This window comes from Kogia breviceps, chromosome 1 (genome assembly GCF_026419965.1).
Source record: "Kogia breviceps isolate mKogBre1 chromosome 1, mKogBre1 haplotype 1, whole genome shotgun sequence".
In the NCBI taxonomy this organism is placed as follows: Eukaryota; Metazoa; Chordata; class Mammalia; order Artiodactyla; family Physeteridae; genus Kogia; species Kogia breviceps.
The window spans coordinates 134,782,359-134,801,239 of NC_081310.1; the positions used below are offsets into that span (position 1 = coordinate 134,782,359).

Genomic DNA, 18,881 nt, shown 5'->3' on the forward strand with positions numbered 1-18,881 from the left:
GGAAAGCAGGCATTCACACAGCGAAGAAATACAAATGGTGAATAAGTATCTGAAAATATACTTAACCTCAGTAATAACTCAAGAAATATAAATATAAAAAGTGAAATACTGTTTCTTACTTAACAGGTTGGCAAAAATTTAAAATATGAATTGTATCTGGTTGGAAAGGGTCTGGAGAAATATACTGTTATTCAACATCGATGGGACTATAACTTGGAAAATTCTTTTTGGAGGACAGTTTGGAAACAGCTAGAAAAATTAAAACTGCATTTGTATATGAGCATGCACACATGTCCATGCCTGGGTGTGTAAAAGTGTAGTATATAGAAAAAGGCCTGGAAGGATATATAATAAGCTTAACACTATTTCTATTTCTCAGGAGAGGATGGGCAGTGGAATGGAAGAAGGGTATTAATGGACGTTCACTTTTTACACCGGGACTTAAAATTTGTTATTTTTGTAATTAACATTTTTCAATGAAAAATTAGACACACTAGCTTTACAAAGGTTAAATAGATATACAAAATATTTTAATTGATTTATTTCTCTTTCAAATAGATTGTTGGGTATTGAGCAAGCATAGTCTACTCAAATTTGAGTAAACTTTGGCAAACTGAACCCTACCTTGTTATAGATAGGTGGTTCAGTGTTTCATGCCCCGGTGAAGAGGGCTTCCTTAACTGCTAAGACTGTGAGTGTAGGGTGATATTTTACATCCCTGGGCAGTACTGAATAAGTCTTGTTTTAAGTGATTAAAGATTAAAAATACTATCTTAGGGAAAGTATTCTGAAGTAAAGGTTAGAGAGATTTGCATTTTTGATAAAAAATAATGAATTCTATTATTGGTTTTTATCTTTTTTTTTTGGCAGAGACTGTCTTCAGTTTTTAAGCATGTGTGCCAATGAAATGACCTTCTGCCAACCCAAATGAATGTACTTGTTCATTTTCAGATTAGAATTCATTCCAAATAAGAGCAAGTCTTCCAAGAAATATATATATATTTTTAATCTCAAAGATTTAAGCAAAAAAAAAAAAAAAAGATCATTTAAAAGATAAGGAGACATTCTTACTTGGTCCTCAAAAGATAGAGCCTGGGCAACATCTCTTGGAAATCCATCAATAACAATGCCCACTTCCTCAGGCATTTGCATCAATTTTTGTTTTATCTCTGTAATTGTTGTTTCCTTTTTTAAGAAAAAAGATGAAAAACTACAGTTAAATTTATACTCACAAGTGGTATAAAAATCTTTGCAGAATAGAAGCAAATTATACGACAGTACCTGAGGGGCCAATTCTCCAGTGGTAATTATTTTGGCAATAAGACTCCATTTCCTATTGCTGCTGGTACTGTGGATCTTCTTCCTTAATAATTCTCCCACAGAAATGTATTGAAATCCATAACGTTCAGCGATTTTCAAACTCTGAGTACCCTTTCCACTTCCTGGACCACCTATCATTTAAAACAGGCAAAATTGGGACCTTCTGATACAATAAGAAACACCCTTTCATACAACTATTATCATCATCTTGAGATGCAGAGTCTAGACCAGTACCAGGGCAGAAACCATTCTACTGTGGCATCTCAGTGCTACCTCTGAATGCAGAGAAGGTGTAGATTTAGCCGAGGAAAGGGTAGAATTGTGATTTGACTGTATTGATGAAAGAGACATTTTTTCCCTTACCGATTTTAGTAAACTACTAGTTTTAAAAATTGAATAATGCAGTTGAAAGAAACCGCTTCCGTTTTTCTGTGTAAACTCTAATACTTTTATCCTCTGTAATCAAAGAAAAATCTGTGAGATACAAAAAACAGTGACTGCAACGGCAGAAATGTGTTACATCCGAACAAAGAGTTAACGTGCAGTTTCGTGAAATGTAAAAATTAGTTTTAAACAAAGGCACACCAATATTGACATGGCTTATTTAAATCTTTCCTTGAATTGTCTGTTCATCCATCTCCTTGCCTTATATCCTTTAAAATTCAAAAGAAGTTTTATGCAATAAATACACAGAGCGAATGGAAGAGATCTTTAAGGTAGAACAATTTCATAGAACTCATGATAGTTTTGATTTTGTGATACATTGGCATGAAATAATCAACATTTTGCAACATAAATCAATACCAATAATCGGTAACTGCCATTTATTTCTTAAAAGCATAAGGACTAAAAATTATAAAATGTATGTCTCAGGTTTTATTTCTAAACCATATTACATTATTTTAGTAAATTTATATTTCTAGACAACCTAGACTAACTGGAATCTAAAGTCTGAGCAAATTTCAAAATAAAGCACATAACAATCATCCCAGTCTGATTTGTTATTTGTTGGCAATTATAAAAATAAAATATTTAAAAATAATCATAAATTATTGACTGTAGAAAAAATATTTTAAAAAGTCAATGATAATAAGTAATGAACTGTTTTTGGTGATATTCACTGAAACATAATTATAATTGGTTAAGCAATATAAAAAATAAAAATTCGGTAGAAAAGTGAGTTGATGTTCTCTCTACTAATTAAATTTATCAAGTTTTTTGGGGGGCAGCAATCATTTTACATACCATCATTTAGTACATTTTTTAAAATTCTTGTTGCAAATAACATAAGCAAAAATGAATGGTGTTTGCTTCGCTTTGTTCTGGATTTTGTAAGAAGAGCTCTGAGTGAGTGAACTTGGTTGGCTAGGGCTTATTTCCTCTTTAAAAATTTTAATGTGCAGAATTCTAAGATCAACTAGTATACTGAGACCCTTTCCTTAACCTCAACACCAAATAATGATCCTAATAAAACTGGTTTTTGCCTTTTCATTGCCTTATTAAACTTATGATATAAATTTGTTTACATTTTTGACATTGTCTTTCTAAGAAACTCTAAATCCAACCCTATTAGACTTACCATTATAAACTACTACTGTATTAAATTCATTACTTCACAAATGAAAAGTTTTGTTTCCAAATAGCCGCTCTTGGCCTATTAAGCCATGGGCAATCCATGGACTGGCTTGAAGACAAATAATTACATGACCAATGCCGTCAACAAATTCAAACTAATTTGATCCCTGTAGAATGAAAGTTATCTTTCATATTTTCACACCTGATCTGACAAACCATCAAAATAAGAGAACATATTGAATTTTTAAAAATTCAGACATGCTAAGAAAGTTATGGCACCTTCAAGGAAAAATTTTTTTGTCAATTAATGGAGGCATTAGCAGACAACAAAAAAATATGATTAGCACAATTGACAGAGAAGAGCATTAATTTGTTGGCTGAGTTTGATTACTAGAGCTTCCTAACAAATTAATCTTACTTTCTTCTCCCTGAAACCAGAGTAAGTTTAATTTTGCTATATTTATTTAATTTGACTACTTATAACTATTAGGATCCATCTAACTCTTAGATTTTATGATTATGCTAACATAAGAGAGATTCATTAATATCTGTGCCAAGAAGGTTACCTTTAAAAAAAAAATCTGTATTGCCAAAAGGGAAATTTTGCTTATTTGGATGTGGATATCTGTACCTCCCCCACTCTTTTTCAGGTTGGAACTAATAAAAATTTGTAAGGCTCAGGTACAATTATTTTATGATTCCTCAGAAGTTATAAAATTGTCCCAATTTTCTCAGATAACCTCAGATTCACTTTTTCTGTTCTTCTCTTATCTCAGTCCCCTAAAAGTTATTCACACTCATTGGTTCTGTATCATTCTTGTAATACAAAAAATGTTACAACACACAGTGTAAGTCTAAACCCAAAATCACACCCTTGGGAAGCAAGTTGATTTCACTGAGTAAAAAAGAACTGTGAAGTGTAGGAGATTTAAGCATTTATATCTTCTCCACAGATCTTAGTTTACTGAAATAGTTTAATCATTTTCATATAAAATTCATAATGCACAAAAAATTCACATATATGTGCTGTTTTATACAAGAACAACTTGTATTACACCTTTTTCATGGACAATCAAGCCTTCATTTGTTTATCCTGATAATAATCACCAATATTGTACTAAAACAAGAAAAACAAAATTGAAAGAATATCTCATTATAAAATGGTGAAATAATTTCCAATTATTCTCCACCTGTAGCTCTATTTTTTAATGAAGCATTTCCTTGTCTTCTAGGTAAGAACCCCTGATTTTTAAGCACACACACAAAAATTCCATCTTCAAGAATAGATAGAGATTTATGGCATAATAGTGGCTGCCATAAACCATGAGAATATTTTGACTTTTAGAAAGCTGATTCCTGTATTCTCGTCTTACAATTATTTTTCTATAATATAACAATTCAGGGATAAACATATTTGCAATTTCCTTTTCATTACACTTATAGATGTACAAACATCCCTCCTTCTAGACTGGTGAACTTATTTTTTTGTTCTAGTTTGGTGTGTTTATTTGCATGCTTTTTCCCCAGTTGCCATCATCATTACATCTTCTGGGAGCAGTACTTCTTTGCTTGGGGGCTGTATACATTTGGCTCTCGGTTAACAGTTACTGGCTAGAATAGCTTTAACATCTTACACTAGATTTTTGCTTTTGGTCATCTTTGTGAAAGCTGAGTCAAATTGGAAAGTGAGACAATGACTACAAATGTTTCATGTTGACAGGACTCTTCAAAATTTTATAGCTTTTGAGGAAGTTAGAATTTGCAAAAGTGGTCAAAAATGCATTCTGCAAAATTACTTAAGACATTTTCAATATCTAATCCTTATGAAATGGCATCAGACTGATATCTTCATATTCAACATAAGATTCATAGTGGCAATTTAAAAAATTTACTATTATCCTTGTTATTTTAATCAATACTCAGATGTTATGTGCTGTGTAAAACACTATTCTATTAGATTTGCTTGTCTAATAACATCAAACTTAGATTTTATCATTGGTGCTTGTCTGTCGTAAGGAAGATTCACTTACATGGATCTTTACCAACATATTATTATTGTTATTTATTTTTTGCTCTGAAGTTAATAGTGAATAAAAATTCAATTTGTTGAATTAAAGGGAAAAAACACATCATGTTTAGAAAACTTCTAATGGATTCAGCTACCTACGTTAAAAATTAAGCAAATAAAAACCACAAGATGGTAAATCTTGATTTATTACAGAGAATTTCTACGACATTGTAATGAGATTCTTAAAAGTGCAATAAGCATTAGATTATATAACAATATATGTTTTATTGAAAATTATGCTAAATATATTTCCATCTACTGTCTCTCAAGCTTTTGTTTCCATTGTTTGTCGTTATCCAACTATTTGCAAATATGATGTATAGTTGACATAATTTTTGAAATGTAAATATATAAACAAAGTGAGCAACAGTATGAGAATTTTGCTTTCTGTCCTCATACCTATGACAAGAATGATTTTTGGTCGAGGTCTAGTAGGATCAAAGACCTCATACTCCTCAATTAACTCCGCAGTCTCGGAGAGGTCTGTGTCACTTTCTATGGAGAATTGATGGATTGGAGGGAGCCGATCATACCGTCGATAAGGAAAGTTTGAAGTTTCAGGCATTACTGCAAAAGAGTAAGATAACTTTGAAACGGGAAAAAAAAGCACAATAAAACATTTTTTTGCATTAACCAATTAGTTGAAGAAATTTAAAAATTAAATGAGTCTGATTTTTTTCAACTGGAAGAAGACTTCCGTCCCCTTAAGTCACCAGCAAACTTTTCCTTAAAGGACCAGATAATCAACATTTTGGGCTTTGAGGAACAGAGAGTCTCATACTCCACTTAGCCAGGAAAACAGTTGTAGACAATAAATAAACAAACGGGGACTTCCCTGGTTGCTCAGTGGTTAAGGATCTGCCTGCAAATGCAGGGGACACGGGTTCGAGCCCTGGTCCGGGAGGATCCCACATGCCGCGGATCAACAAGGCCCGTGCGCCATAACTACTGAGCCTGCGCTCTAAAGCCCACGAGCGACAGCTACTGAGTCCGTGTGCCACAGCTACTGAAGCCCATGCGCCTAGATCCCGTGCTCCACAGCAAGAGAAGCCGACCCAATGAGAAGCCTGCGCACTGCAACGAAGGGTAGCCCCCTCTCACCCAACTAGAGAAAGCCCGCACGCAGCAACAAAGACCCAACATGGCCAAGAATTAAATCAATCAATCAATCAATAAACAAATAAACAAATGGATGTGCTTGTGTTCCAATTAAATTTTGTTTATAAAAAACAGGTAGTGAGTCAGACTTGGCCATGGCTCATAGTTTGCCAACCTCTGCCCTCGAGGAACCTTCTTAAGTACTGCCTAGTCTTGCTTGGTAGTTGGTATACATCCTGGTCACCGAAAATGGTGCTCCTAGAGTTTTGTAGCGCACCCCTTCACAACTTTCATAACCATATGCAGCTGCTGATGGAGGCAATGCTTATGCACACGTGTTTCATTTATCCATAAATATAGATATGCAGTCACTATGATCCAGGTACTCTACTGTAGTCCAGTGGAATGGCTTGATGGCATAATGCACAAAAACTTAAGGTACTGTCACAAGACAGGTAAAGAGTAGCAAACAATTTCTATATTTGGAACATCTTTCAACATCATTTAACTTTACATTCTCAATATTTATTATTTTTAATCTCCTTGATATAAAAATGTAACTACGAAGATTTAAATTTACATCTACAACAGCAATAAATCTTTGCTATTTGTTGTCAGACATGTTATGTGTTGAGGATGGTTCAGTAGAAGAATAAAATAAGCAGTCGTCCTGTCCCCACAGAGCTTACAAACTGGAGTTCACATGCTTATATCTGACAGCAGTATGCACACCAGGCAGGATAAGTGCTAAAATGAATATCTCTTATGGTAAACACCATAGGAGTTCAATCGATGGGCAGATCCATTTGGGCAGGAGTGGTAGAAAAAGACTGCAGAAGAGGCAGGACTTGAACTTCGAAAGACTAGAACAGGTGATGAAACGTGGAAAGTATTTCTCAGTTGGTAGAAACGAAACACAAAGACTCAGAATCCGAAGTACAAATGACATGTTCAAATAGATCAGAGGACAGAGCTGGCAAGCCCAAGTGAGGCAGATGCTTTCTACCAGCTATTGCTGTTTGATTCATGGATCTTTCCTTCCTCATCCATGTGCTGGTATTCAAGGAGGCAAAGAGAAGCCCTAACTACCCAAAAAGCACCTGCACAAAGGAGACGGAGGTCACCTGGCCTGCCATGAGAAATCTGGCTAAGCAGATTACTGGATTTTAGCATGGCATAATATTCACATTTCCTCTGGAGATCAGGTAGAACTTTCCATTCTCTGTTGATACAGTAAATGAGGTCATTGACTACTGACTCATGGAACTCACTTTAATTCCACGAAAAGAGTGAAGTAGTCTACAGATGACAGTGGATATTCTTTTTTTTTTTTTTTAATTTTATTTATTTTTGGCTGTGTTGGGTCTTCGTTGCTGTGCGCAGGCTTTCTCTAGTTGTGGCGAGCAGGGGTTACCCTTCACTGCAGTGTGCAGGCTTCTCACTGCTGTGGCTTTTCTTGTTACAGAGCATGGGCTCTAGGCGCCCGGGCTTAGTAGTTGTGGTACATGGGCTCAGTAGTTGTGGCACGTGGGCTCTAGAGCACAGGCTCGGTAGTTGTGGCACACAGGCTTAGCTGCTCCGCAGCATGTGGGATCTTCCTGGACCAGGGATTGAACCGGCGTTCCCTGCATTGGCAGGTGGATTCTTTTCCACTGAGTCACCAGGGAAGTCCTGACAGTGGGTATTCTTTAGAAAATTCTGGGAAGGGCTATGTCAGGAAAGGCACTAACAACATTATCCAGTTCTGCCTTGAAATTGAACTGCTTCACCCAACTCAGGGCAAAGCTCTAAGCATTATCCTTGATTACCTTCTTCCCTCACTCTTCATATCTATTCCCATAGACTTCTCTCCAAATCATATCCCAAATGCACACGTTTTTCCCCATCTCCACTACTACAACTCTTCTCCAAGCTGCCATCATTTATCTGGACTACTGTAGACTCTACGAGTTGCTTGCTTCTACATCACAGTCCATTGCTTGAAATGTTCTTTCCTTGTCGATCCCATGGCTGACTGCTTCTTGTCATTCACACCTCAGCTTAAATGTCACCTCCTGTAAGAGGACTTTACTGACCTTTTAATCTAGGGTAGCCAGCCAGTTAATTTCAAGGACATCACCCCTTATAATAATGCTCTGCACAGCACCTACCACTTCACCATCTGAGAGGCCTCTAATTCGTTCATTGTTTGTCCTCTCCCATTAGAATAAATTCTATAACAGCAGGGACCTTTCCTACCTGGAACTTTGTAACCCTGGGAGCTAGAACTATGCTGGGCACAAAGTTAGTGTCCAATAAATACTTGCTGAACCAATAACAAAGAGAACAGTCTTGCTGAAGTAGATGGTGCCCATGGAGAAAAGCCAGAAGATGGGTACGTAGAGTGTGGCCACAATGTGGAAGGCCTTGATCACCAGGGTAAAGGGTTTAGCTTTAATCTGGTAGAAAGCCAGTGGAGGTTTCTGGGGGGTAGACAAATGACATGATGAAATATGAAATATATTTTTTAGGAAAATTAATCTGGTGGTGGTTAGAATGGATTTGAGTAGGGAGAAAGTAGGAGCAGAAAGGGTAGCAGCTAGGAGGCTGTTAAAGTAGTTCACAGGTGAGAGGTGAGGGCTTAGACTAGAGGGAAAGTAGCGGAAATGGAAATGAGTGGTTGGATATGAAGGGCATGATTCGGATTCAGATATGAGAGATGACAGTTCAAAAACAATTGCCAGGTGTCAAGTCTAAAACAATAAGGAACATATTGCATTTCATCCAGTATCTTTCTGCCCTCTCTTTTATGCTCCAGAAATACTGGGCTTCTCTCCTTCCTGTCTTTATCCTGGCTTCTTCCTCTATGTCAGAAATCTCTGTTCTCTGTTCCCTAGTATACTCTCAATCTCCTCCATCCTTCTCTAGTTGACACCCACTCACCTTTCCATCTCTTAGTATTAGCATATCACTTCTTCCAGGAAGCCTACCCTGAACCCTGGCTAAGGTTGGATCCGTCTGCCTGTTAATATGGTTAGTTCTATAGCATATGGTATTTTCTATAGCATCCATTGTGCTTCTAATTATATTTTTAACACCTGACTTCATCACTAGACTATAAGGGCAGGTGCCATGTTTGTTCATGAGGGCAGGTGCCATGATTGTTCCTTTTTGGTGGCTACATTCTCAGTCTTAAAAGAGTGTCTGACACATAGTAGTACTCAATAAGTGGTTATTTTATTACTCAACTGACTCATAGGCTGACTTCATGTAAATATGGAAAGGAGGGCTGGTTTTGAAGCAAATATGATATGTTTGGTTTTGGACATGTTGAGTAAAGATGACAAGCAGATATTCCAGAAGGACAGCTCTATGGACAGTTGGAGCTATGGGACTAAAACTCTTATTTGTGAGTAATTATTTGTTCAATTGCATACAAACGGTAGAAAAAAATGGATGCTCACTTCATATTTACGGTACAACGCTTTAAAAACTGTCAGCTAATAATTTATCCTTGGTTTTATCATATTTTTACTTAGGAAAGTAATTTGCTTAAAAAATTATTAAACTGTTCTATTTCACGGAGTAATTTTTCATGATAATTATATATTAGCATGGCTATGTCAATATTTCAGCAAAAAAATGCATGAATCGCTTTTTGTTTCTAGACATAATAGTGCTTAAAGTTACAGGGAATTTAGCAATTTTGTCAATTTTAATAAGCTATTCTGTAAATCATAGTTAAAAACCTACAAAGTACACACGTGCAAAGCATTTCATAAAATAATATTTTATTATTATAGGATTAATCAGTTTAGAAACCATTTTCTGTCTTTTAGCCTACGTTCCAGATATTAGACAGTGTGATACAACATTCTTGTCACCATAGTATGTGAAAGGTTTTATTTGATGGTTAATTAAAAGATCTCGGGCTTCCCTGGTGGCGCAGTGGTTGAGAGTCCGCCTGCCGATGCAGGGGGCGTGGGTTCGTGCCCCGCCTGGTAAGATCCCACACGCCACAGAGCGGCTGGGCCCGTGAGCCATGGCCGCTGAGCCTGCACGTCTGGAGCCTGTGCTCCGCAACGGGAGAGGCCACAACAGTGAGAGGCCCGCGTACCGAAAAAAAAAGATCTCTGAGTTGGAATTCTGGTAAAGTACTAGCAGATATGGAGATGCTAAAATTAACTAGTGATTTCATTTCTAATGAAAGATAAATCTACATTTTTCTATTCCTATTTTAGCTTAACCTGCTAGATCAAGAGTTCCAAACTGGTCATCTGTGGGCTCAATGTAGCCTCATAGATGTGCTTTGTTCAGCTTGACATTTTTCCAAAATTTGTGCTTGACTGCCTTTAGACAATGACTGTTCACTCTAGTTCTGTTAGTTTGACCACAGTCTCCATCCACCATTATCTATTACATACTTGGCCTGCCTGGCTTCTACATATAATCAAGTCAAGTAACAGTATAAAATAGAAGCATTCAAATTTCATTTTGTTACAAAATGGTCACTTTATATAACCAGCTTTTCGACTAAGTGAATGTCACATCCTCTTAGACTTAAATTTAAGAACATAAAAATATCTTAGACTAAATCCAGTAATACCTAAGGTTTGTTAGTGCTTTAAGGTTTAAAAAGAAATTCCCCATATTTATGTCATTTGATTTAACAAGGGCCTAGGGCATGTATTTAACATTGAGCCAGATTCTAACATATGATGACACCTGGGAAGGAAGTTAGCCCTTTTGGGAAGGTGTACAAACCCTTCAAGCTCACAAAAATATCATTTTGTTCACTTAAGCAGTAATTTACCAAGTGGTGTGCTGCAGTGGTAACTGCTTAAAGGTTCTCTCTTGAGCACCCAAGCGTAAATCACCTAGTGGTGATCCTGCATTGACAGGGAAGGAGTCTTCTCCTCTCTGGAGATGTTTCTGAGACAAAGTCATTTCTGCTTTTTCTCCCTGCTTGTGTTTCTTAAAAATTAACACACTCTGACTTTTACCCACATCATGTTCAAATAAAATCTAAGTGGGTCATGACTAAGTAAGATAAAACAAACTAAGATTTATTTCCCCCTTGTATTTATTGCAAATAGAATTGTCTCCGCTTCAAATTCTGTCTGTATAACTGAAACTTTTCATGGTAAAATTTTTGAGAATGGCTTAAATTTTGAAAATAGAATGATTTGGGCCACTGGGAAAGAACTTATTGGTTCCCTCTGATTGGAACTGATTCCATTTTGCACATACTATTGTACTTCTCAATATTATCTGGAGCCCAAAAGGCTGCTTGGCTGATATTGAACTAATTTTGATAAGCACATATTTAAGAAAGCTGGAATACCATGAATCTCCTCTAGTGAATTCCAGTTCTTAGTTCCAAACTATCCCTAAAATTGTTCATCAAGTTTATGCATCACATTTCTTTTGTAGCACCCAAATGCCTAATCTCATGCATTGCATTCAGTAGCTGGTAAATAAATCCTTCTTGAGTTAACTAGTATAAACTTTACATGCATTTATGCAGATGCATTAACATGAACTCTGAATTTGGAAACACAGTAATAAGTTAAATCTCTTCTGAGCTAATAAAAAATGTTGTAGTTATACAATAACTATCAATTTTGTCTATCATCTACTCATTTATTTGGAAAAGCCTAATTTGCAATTTTAAGAAAAATTCAGTTTACTAATGTAATTCATTTTACAAAGTAATGAAGTCAGGACTTCCGCAGTGGTTAAGTGGTAGCGCAGTGGTTAAGAATCCGCCTGCCAATGCAGGGGACAAGGATTCGAGCCCTAGTCCGGGAAGATCCCACATGCCACAGAGCAACTAAGCCTGTGCGCTACAACTACTGAGCCTGTGCTCTAGAGCCCGTGAGCCACAACTACTGAGTCCACATGCCACAACTACTGAAGCCCCCGCGCCTAGAGCCCTTGTTCCACAACAAGAGAAGCCACAGCAATGAGAAGCCCGCGCACCGCAACAAAGACCCAAGGTAGCCAAAAATTAATTAATTAATTAAGAAGAATAAACAAAATTAATGAAGTCAGTAAAAAACTTCATTGAGCTTTTACTGAAGTGCTGAACAACAGTATGTAATTTTGTTTGTCTTATCATGGAGGTGATTAGAATTAGTAGCAGAGACAGAATAGTCACATTCCAGGACCAAATATCCTTTCAGGTGCTGGGAAACCTACTAAATTAAATCATTGCCTACAGTTTGTATGACAGGTTTTAAAGAAGATTGCTCTAAGTATAAACTGTCTATTATTCTATGAATACATTACCATTTCTTAGAAAGGATCTCCGTGACTGCCCTCCATTGAGCGGAGGTAAGGTCTTCTTCTCCTGGCTTACAAATGAATCCCACTTCACCTTGTCACAGCCGCCTAGTTCCTTTACTTTCTGTAAACAACTTTCCAAGTACTCTACTGGGTCTTCAGGCTTAGAACACATCAGTCCATTCAAAAGGCTCTGAAATACAACACAATATGCCCACAGAAAATATGTTTTTAAACCACCTTTGTCAAAATAGTGTATATCCCGTCTTTAAATTCTGGGTTGATCTTTTGCATTAAAAAAATAAATAAACAATTAGAGTTGAAATTATGCTCTGATTGAATAATTAAAATACCCCCTTAAATTCTTGACCAATTAGTTTTCAGCTCAGCATTCTGTCTTTTAAACAATTAAGGCCAACTATATTGTTTAAAATGGAAGAACCTTATCAATATGAGATAAAGTGCAGTGTGTAAAAATGCCCCAGTCATGATTTATCTCATTCCTACCCATCCTTAAAGGCTTCAAGCCTCAGTTTCAGAGGGTTTTTTTAAGGATTAAAAAATGTAAATATTTTGTAAATATAATGTATTTTACATACATATAGTGCACGTAAGTATTTGTAAAGTACATATTAAGTGCCTGGAACATAGTAAATAATAATAATCATCATCATCATCAAGTCTCCCCTGAGCCCTCAGGTTGGCTTGTGGACCCAACACCCTTCCTTGGTGTTCATGATACCCAGAAAAAACTATCTTACCTGTCATTCATACTAAAACCACCGGTTTATGTGTTGGTCTCCTCTTCTAACCTATAAACTCTTCAACAATACAGTGTGGGTCTTATTTATTTCACAATATCCAGCCTCTGACACTCTCCCTCGCACATGGTAGGTACATACTGAACTGTTCTCTACTTAGAAAAAAAATTTCACTCAAAACATAAAGACTAAGTTTAAATAAAAACATTTGATATATAATAAATCACTACAATATCCATTGAAATTACAGAGGAAAACCTGGTGTCTGATATTTCATAAGTACTAATTTCTAAAAATGCTATTAATTTTGAAATGCCGAGTCCTGGGAACTGAACTGATGTGCAAAATATTTTCCTTTGGAGTATTTAATGGAAAAAGCATAGAGGATTATTATCAACATTATTAATGCACAAAACATACACCCTTTGAAAAGCTGACATCTTTCCTAAATACAGTATTTTATTTTCAAATTATTCTTGTGCAATTTGCTCTAAATGGTAGGCAGTTCCTACCAGGTACATTTGTTCTCTGAAATCCTAAATAATGTAGGTTAGAATGTTCAATCAGAGGAGTTCAACTGCAGAGGGAGCAGAAAAAACTAACCTGGGCATCCACACCCAGTTTGTATATCAGGGTCTGTGCTATACACAACACAGATACACACACATTGCGTTTAACTCCGCGGATTCCTCCTACCTCAATGTAGCTAACTCTGTGGCAGGGCTTACTCTGTATCTTTGCATGCTTTAGCTTACCCAATGCACTTTCAGTCCTATGTGGCATTATTATCACCATTTATAGACTAGGAAATCCTGGCTCAGAGATGTTAGTGAGTTGATCTAGGTTACTCAGCTAGAAACTCGTAGGCCTAGGATTCCAAGTCAATGGTTTTGATTCCAAAACCCATATATTCCTCTCTCTACATCTTGCAAAAATATGATATGGGATTTTTAAAAGTGCCAGATTTTCTGTACCCCATACATAATCCAACTGCAATTCAAGTCACTCAAGATTAGGTTTTTAGTTTTTTTTAATCCCTATTATTGCCTAAAATGAGTGAATGCACTCAATGAAGATTTTTTTTTTTTACTGGCAAATATGGTTCCAGCCTCCCTAAACATATCTGACTCCACAAAGGGTGCTGATTTTAGAAGGGGAAATGAGGTCTACTCCTTCATAGATAATTTAAATCCATTCTTCTAATAGTCAGCCACCATTGGGGATCCAAAATAACCAGCAAACATTTTTTACTCGGTCTACTTGAGTCAACCCTTTGAGAACTTGAACAATCTAATTTGACTTGCCCCAGTATTCAAATTAATTGCCAAATCTTTGCTCTAAGGTACAGCACTACAAGATCAATATATACACCATAAGGTTAACTAGAGTTAAGAACTCATCAGGGGAAAGTGGTTTTTGTTTTAACATTTAATCTAAAAATGGAACCACATTTCAAACTTGAACCTACCAGAGATATCCCATTTAGCCCATATGATGTTTCAAGTCAGAAAGAAATCTGAAAAGGTCAGTTAGATACAGCTAGTTGCTTGACAATATGTAGATTCAATAATCAATCACTTGGTCTACAATGGTGTCTAGTATCCACAACTGTGCCCAATGTTTTGGGCTTGATAGATATCTAACTGCTAAACTTTGTATGTCTAGAAACTTTGTATACCTACATTGTGGTTTTGAGGGAGAAAATCTCCCTCAAACTTAAAGCATTTGGTTTTAAGTTTGGAAACTTAAAGCATTTGGTTTTGCTGTCTACACTCATCACATGGAGAACTGCCAAGTTTTACTTCTCTCTTGTGCTGCGCACAGCACAGATTCTTCTTACTGGAAGGATGGAGCTTTTGGAGGTCACCAGCAGTCTCCTTCCAGCCTCCCATTGCCTTGGATTGCATTTAAGTACACTGTATACCTGTATTTCACCTAAGCAAGTTGACTTCCTTTTCTGGTGTGCACTATTTTAAAACATCCCATTCATATGCAGAAAAGCCAAGGAAAAGCATAGCACCTGAACAAAAATGCCTGCCATCACTTATTTGCATACACAGTGTATATTTTCATACACAAACTATCAAAATCCTCTGTGGTTACCAAAGGGGATAAACAGTACTCACATTTATATAGAAAAAAGGTGTACTATTAAGAAGCACTTTGCAATCAGGTGGCCCTGCTGCAGATGTTTCTAATTACTCTTTTAGGGATGACATTGATCTCAGTAGTAATATTTATGACAAAACCCTGCAGCTCTTCATCTCCATATTTAGTTTTTGAAAATTAAAAAAAGAAAAGAAAAACTCTTAACAAGAATCCTGCATACCCCCAAGACCCGTCCTTATGCAACACCTCCTGATTATTTTCAAATACTAGTAACACACTTGTTAGATTGGGGTTTCACATACTAGGCTTGTGCTCAGTGGGCGATTTACCTGGAAATCTTGTCTTCAGATGGACCTGAAACCGGTGGCTTATGGAGATGAGAGGAAAATGGAGATCTGTAATTATGGCGGCCCATTTAAAGATAATTTGGGAAAACAGAGACAAAATTATTTTCCCAAGTAGTGTTAGAAAATTCCTTTTAGTAGAACAAACCCCCCAAATAGGAGAAAGAGCAACGCATAAGTTTTAGTTTACTATATCAGTCTACAGTCTATCATCTTTCAGAAATGGGGGAACAGGTTTCAGAGCTCTCTCTATGAAGCTTGGCTCGCTTCCATTTTTTTTTTTCCTTAACCTAAGTAAAAACACATAGGATTCAGGAATGTTCTAAAATTCAAATACGTAGAGAAGGAAAGGAAACAAGACGATCCGCGACGTAGCCTATGGTTTAGAACTAACCAAGGTTCTAGTTCATCCATCAAGTCTCCTCTCCCTCATTCCCCAAGTGTTCCCCATTTCCCGGGTCTCTGGTGCAGATGATGCTGTGATGCGGTCGGAAAACGGAGCAACAGGAGTCTCGCCCGCCTCGCCACTCCCTCTCCGAGGGTTGGTGAGGGGTTGGTGAGGTCAGGCGAAAGCTATGGGCTGGGGAGGTGAGGAAGGAGAACCATCCCTTCCAAGGTGACGGGAAAACGTGCTCAGGAGTTCATTCACCGAAAGCGCAGAGCAGCGCTGGGTGACAGCCACCCGGGAGGTAGCGCTGCACTTGATGGGTCTGGATTTGTTTTTTGCATCTTCATCCCTCTCCCCCAAACTGTCCCTGTGGAGGGCTGCTTTCGTCCTCACTTCCCCGTCAACGCGGGGGTCCCAACCCTCGGCGCGCGAAGGGACTAAGGCTCTCGATTCCCAGTTCCGAGTCCTTGCTGGCTGCTGGGTGTCAGCGTACCCACCTGGCCTGATCCTCGCCCCGGGAGAGCGCGGCCGGCCTCTGCCAGCAGCCCATCCTGGGGGTCCACATGGGAGGGATGCGCTGGGGGCAGCCTGCTTCCAGAACCCGGTTCGAAGACTGAAACTTGATTTTCGAGATGGAGGCTTCTGAGTCCAGCCATCCGACAAGGACCCCGCAACCCGCCAGACAGGCAGCTACCCCTGGGCAAGCGGGCGAGCAAGCTTCCGCAAGCTCCTTCACTTCCGTGCCCCGCGTCGGCAAGGTGGGACGGGGAGCGGCCTCTCTCACCCCGAACCCCGGGGATGCCCTCCCCGATCCTCCCGTCCTCTCTGCCAGACCTAGCCCCCTACCTCGAAAAGCTGCGGGATTTCCCTCCGGGCCAGATACTCCTTGGCTTCGTTGGTGTTCATGGCTGTTCCGCGCGCGCCCTGAGGCGCAGGCGGGAGGCTCCCGGGCTGCGGCGATCTGGGCTAGGGCTGGCGGTGTCCGCACCGAGCCCCGCGCAGCCTTCGCTCTCACGCGCAAATACGCGCTCGGCTCTGCCGCCTCTCCGCGGCGACTGTGGTCTCAGCGCTCCCGCCGCCCCCGCCTCGGTGCTGGTCCCCACGCCCGAGCTGCGGGCTCGGAGCCGCGGCTTCCCGGGCTCTAGGCTGCGCGGCCGCCAGCGGAGGAACGGAGGGAGCGGAGGAAGGAGAACAGCGTGGCGGGCTCCAGGCAGCAGTCCGCCCGCCTGCTTGTCCCGCTCGGTGAGCCGCGCTCTGAACCTCCCGAACCCGGTCTGCGGGCGGCGACGGCGGCGGCCAGTCACGCTGCTCGAGCGGAGCCGGGCGCGGGGCTGGGGAAGGGGGCGCGCGGGGGGCTCGCAGCCACGCCCCTCCGTGTCACACCACCGCCGGGCGCCGCTCTTCCCTGCGCGCGCCGCCCCCGGGACGCAGCAACCTGGGAGCAGGTGGCCAAAGGAACAGAGTCGGGGTCTGTAGCAACGTGCGACCCTTTCACCTCTCCCGACCCCCCACCCGGACCCACCCCACACACGAGTTACTCCTGCATGCCCAAGGAGCTCCCAAGAAGAAACCTAATTGTCACAGAATTTATCGTTTATTCCTAAGGTTACCGATCTTTCATAACAGGGAGCTGGGAGTAAGGAGAAAAGGGGATTGAGGGTGTTGACTCCATCCCCTTAAGATAATTTTTAGATCTTGAGTATTTCTATCCTTCAGGAAAGTTTTGAGCTGGTCTCGATTTTTTTTTTCCCTGTTAATGTTACAAATCCTTACAGATTTCAGAATAAGGCCTTACAGTGAGGCTGAAATCTTCCCTAACAGAAGGATTAGTAAGTAATCAACTAGTTAATTATGTCTGTAGAGAGGAATGGGAAGGTGGAGGCGAGAAGTGTGTGGTGGTTGAGAGTGGAGATCGCTTAAACTGGAAACATGCTTGGTAGGTGGCTGGGCGCCACCGTTAATCCGATCGGAGGAGTGTGCTGTTGGTGGACCATGGGCCGTTGGAGCACCCGAGGGTAGGTATGGGTTGATGTGATAAAGCAGAGTTACGGGTCAAGTATCTTCCCATTTCCCCCATTATGATGTCTTTTCATCGCCTGCTTGAAAATGGTCCATGCCACCCTGGGAACATGACCTCTAATTCTGTACAAGACCCAACACGTGGGAAGGCATGTCAGAGGAAAGGAGGCTCTGATAGGCATTGCCATCTGGGATCAGGCCAGAGAGAGAGGCAACACTGCCACTGCTTCCAGAAACCAGTGTCTGGATGTCCATTTCAAGTTCATCTTTTGCAGATCTTTTCTTGGTTCTATATCTTGTCACAGTAAAGACTGCTATTCATGCCTTCACCAAAGCTGCAGTTTTGTTTTATCCAGGGAGGAAACTCAAGAATTAACTGAGTTTTGTAAAGTAACTTAAGTTTTCTGAACACTTGTGAAACCATGTGTCATATGGCAACCTTAAATGAGGCAGGTGTTCCATAGAAATTGGTTTCTGCCCTCAGAATATGCCACATCATTTATAGTTCCAGCTTCTGACGTTCTTTACCTTGTTTAAGAGCAGGTTTGGGGGCTTCCCTGGTGGAGCAGTGGTTGAGAGTCCGCCTGCCGATGCAGGGGACGCAGGTTCGTGCCCCGGTCCCGGAAGATCCCACATGCCGCGGAGCGGCTGGGCCTGTGAGCCTTGGCCACTGAGCCTGCGCGTCCGGAGCCTGTGCTCCGCAACAGGAGAGGCCACAGCAGTGAGAGGCCCGCGTACCGCCAAAAAAAAAAAAAAAAAAAGAGCAGGTTTTGGCAGTAGTGAAGCATTGTCTGTTCCCTGTGCAACAATGCTTGATAACTGCCAGGATCCATGGCCTGAAAGCTTACTTTATGAGCAGGCACAGCTGAGGCAAAGCACCTAGGACTGAAGAGGCCACTTTCTGCAGGACCTTTCAAGGTCACCCTTTACAGGCA

General features: G+C 39.8%; 1 protein-coding gene across 4 annotated transcripts in view; it reads right to left on the reverse strand.

The window, feature by feature from the left end:
• Positions 1–17,605, reverse strand: part of AK5 (adenylate kinase 5) — a 240,104-nt gene extending 222,499 nt beyond the window's left edge. Inside the window, exons 1-5 of one of the 4 annotated variants that reach the window (XM_059075353.2) lie at positions 16,774–17,605; positions 12,332–12,518; positions 5,363–5,530; positions 1,282–1,451; positions 1,072–1,185 (exon numbers count right to left, since the gene is read on the reverse strand). In XM_059075353.2, coding sequence (XP_058931336.1) covers positions 1,072–1,185; positions 1,282–1,451; positions 5,363–5,530; positions 12,332–12,518; positions 16,774–16,833 — 699 coding nt within the window. In that variant the 5' untranslated portion in view covers positions 16,834–17,605. Of the gene's footprint in view, positions 1–1,071; positions 1,186–1,281; positions 1,452–5,362; positions 5,531–12,331; positions 12,519–16,424; positions 16,653–16,773 lie in introns of those variants that run through there. The other 3 variants (XM_067044561.1, XM_067044548.1, XM_067044554.1) reach the window with 3 other exon arrangements.
• Positions 17,606–18,881: the final 1,276 nt, after the last annotated feature.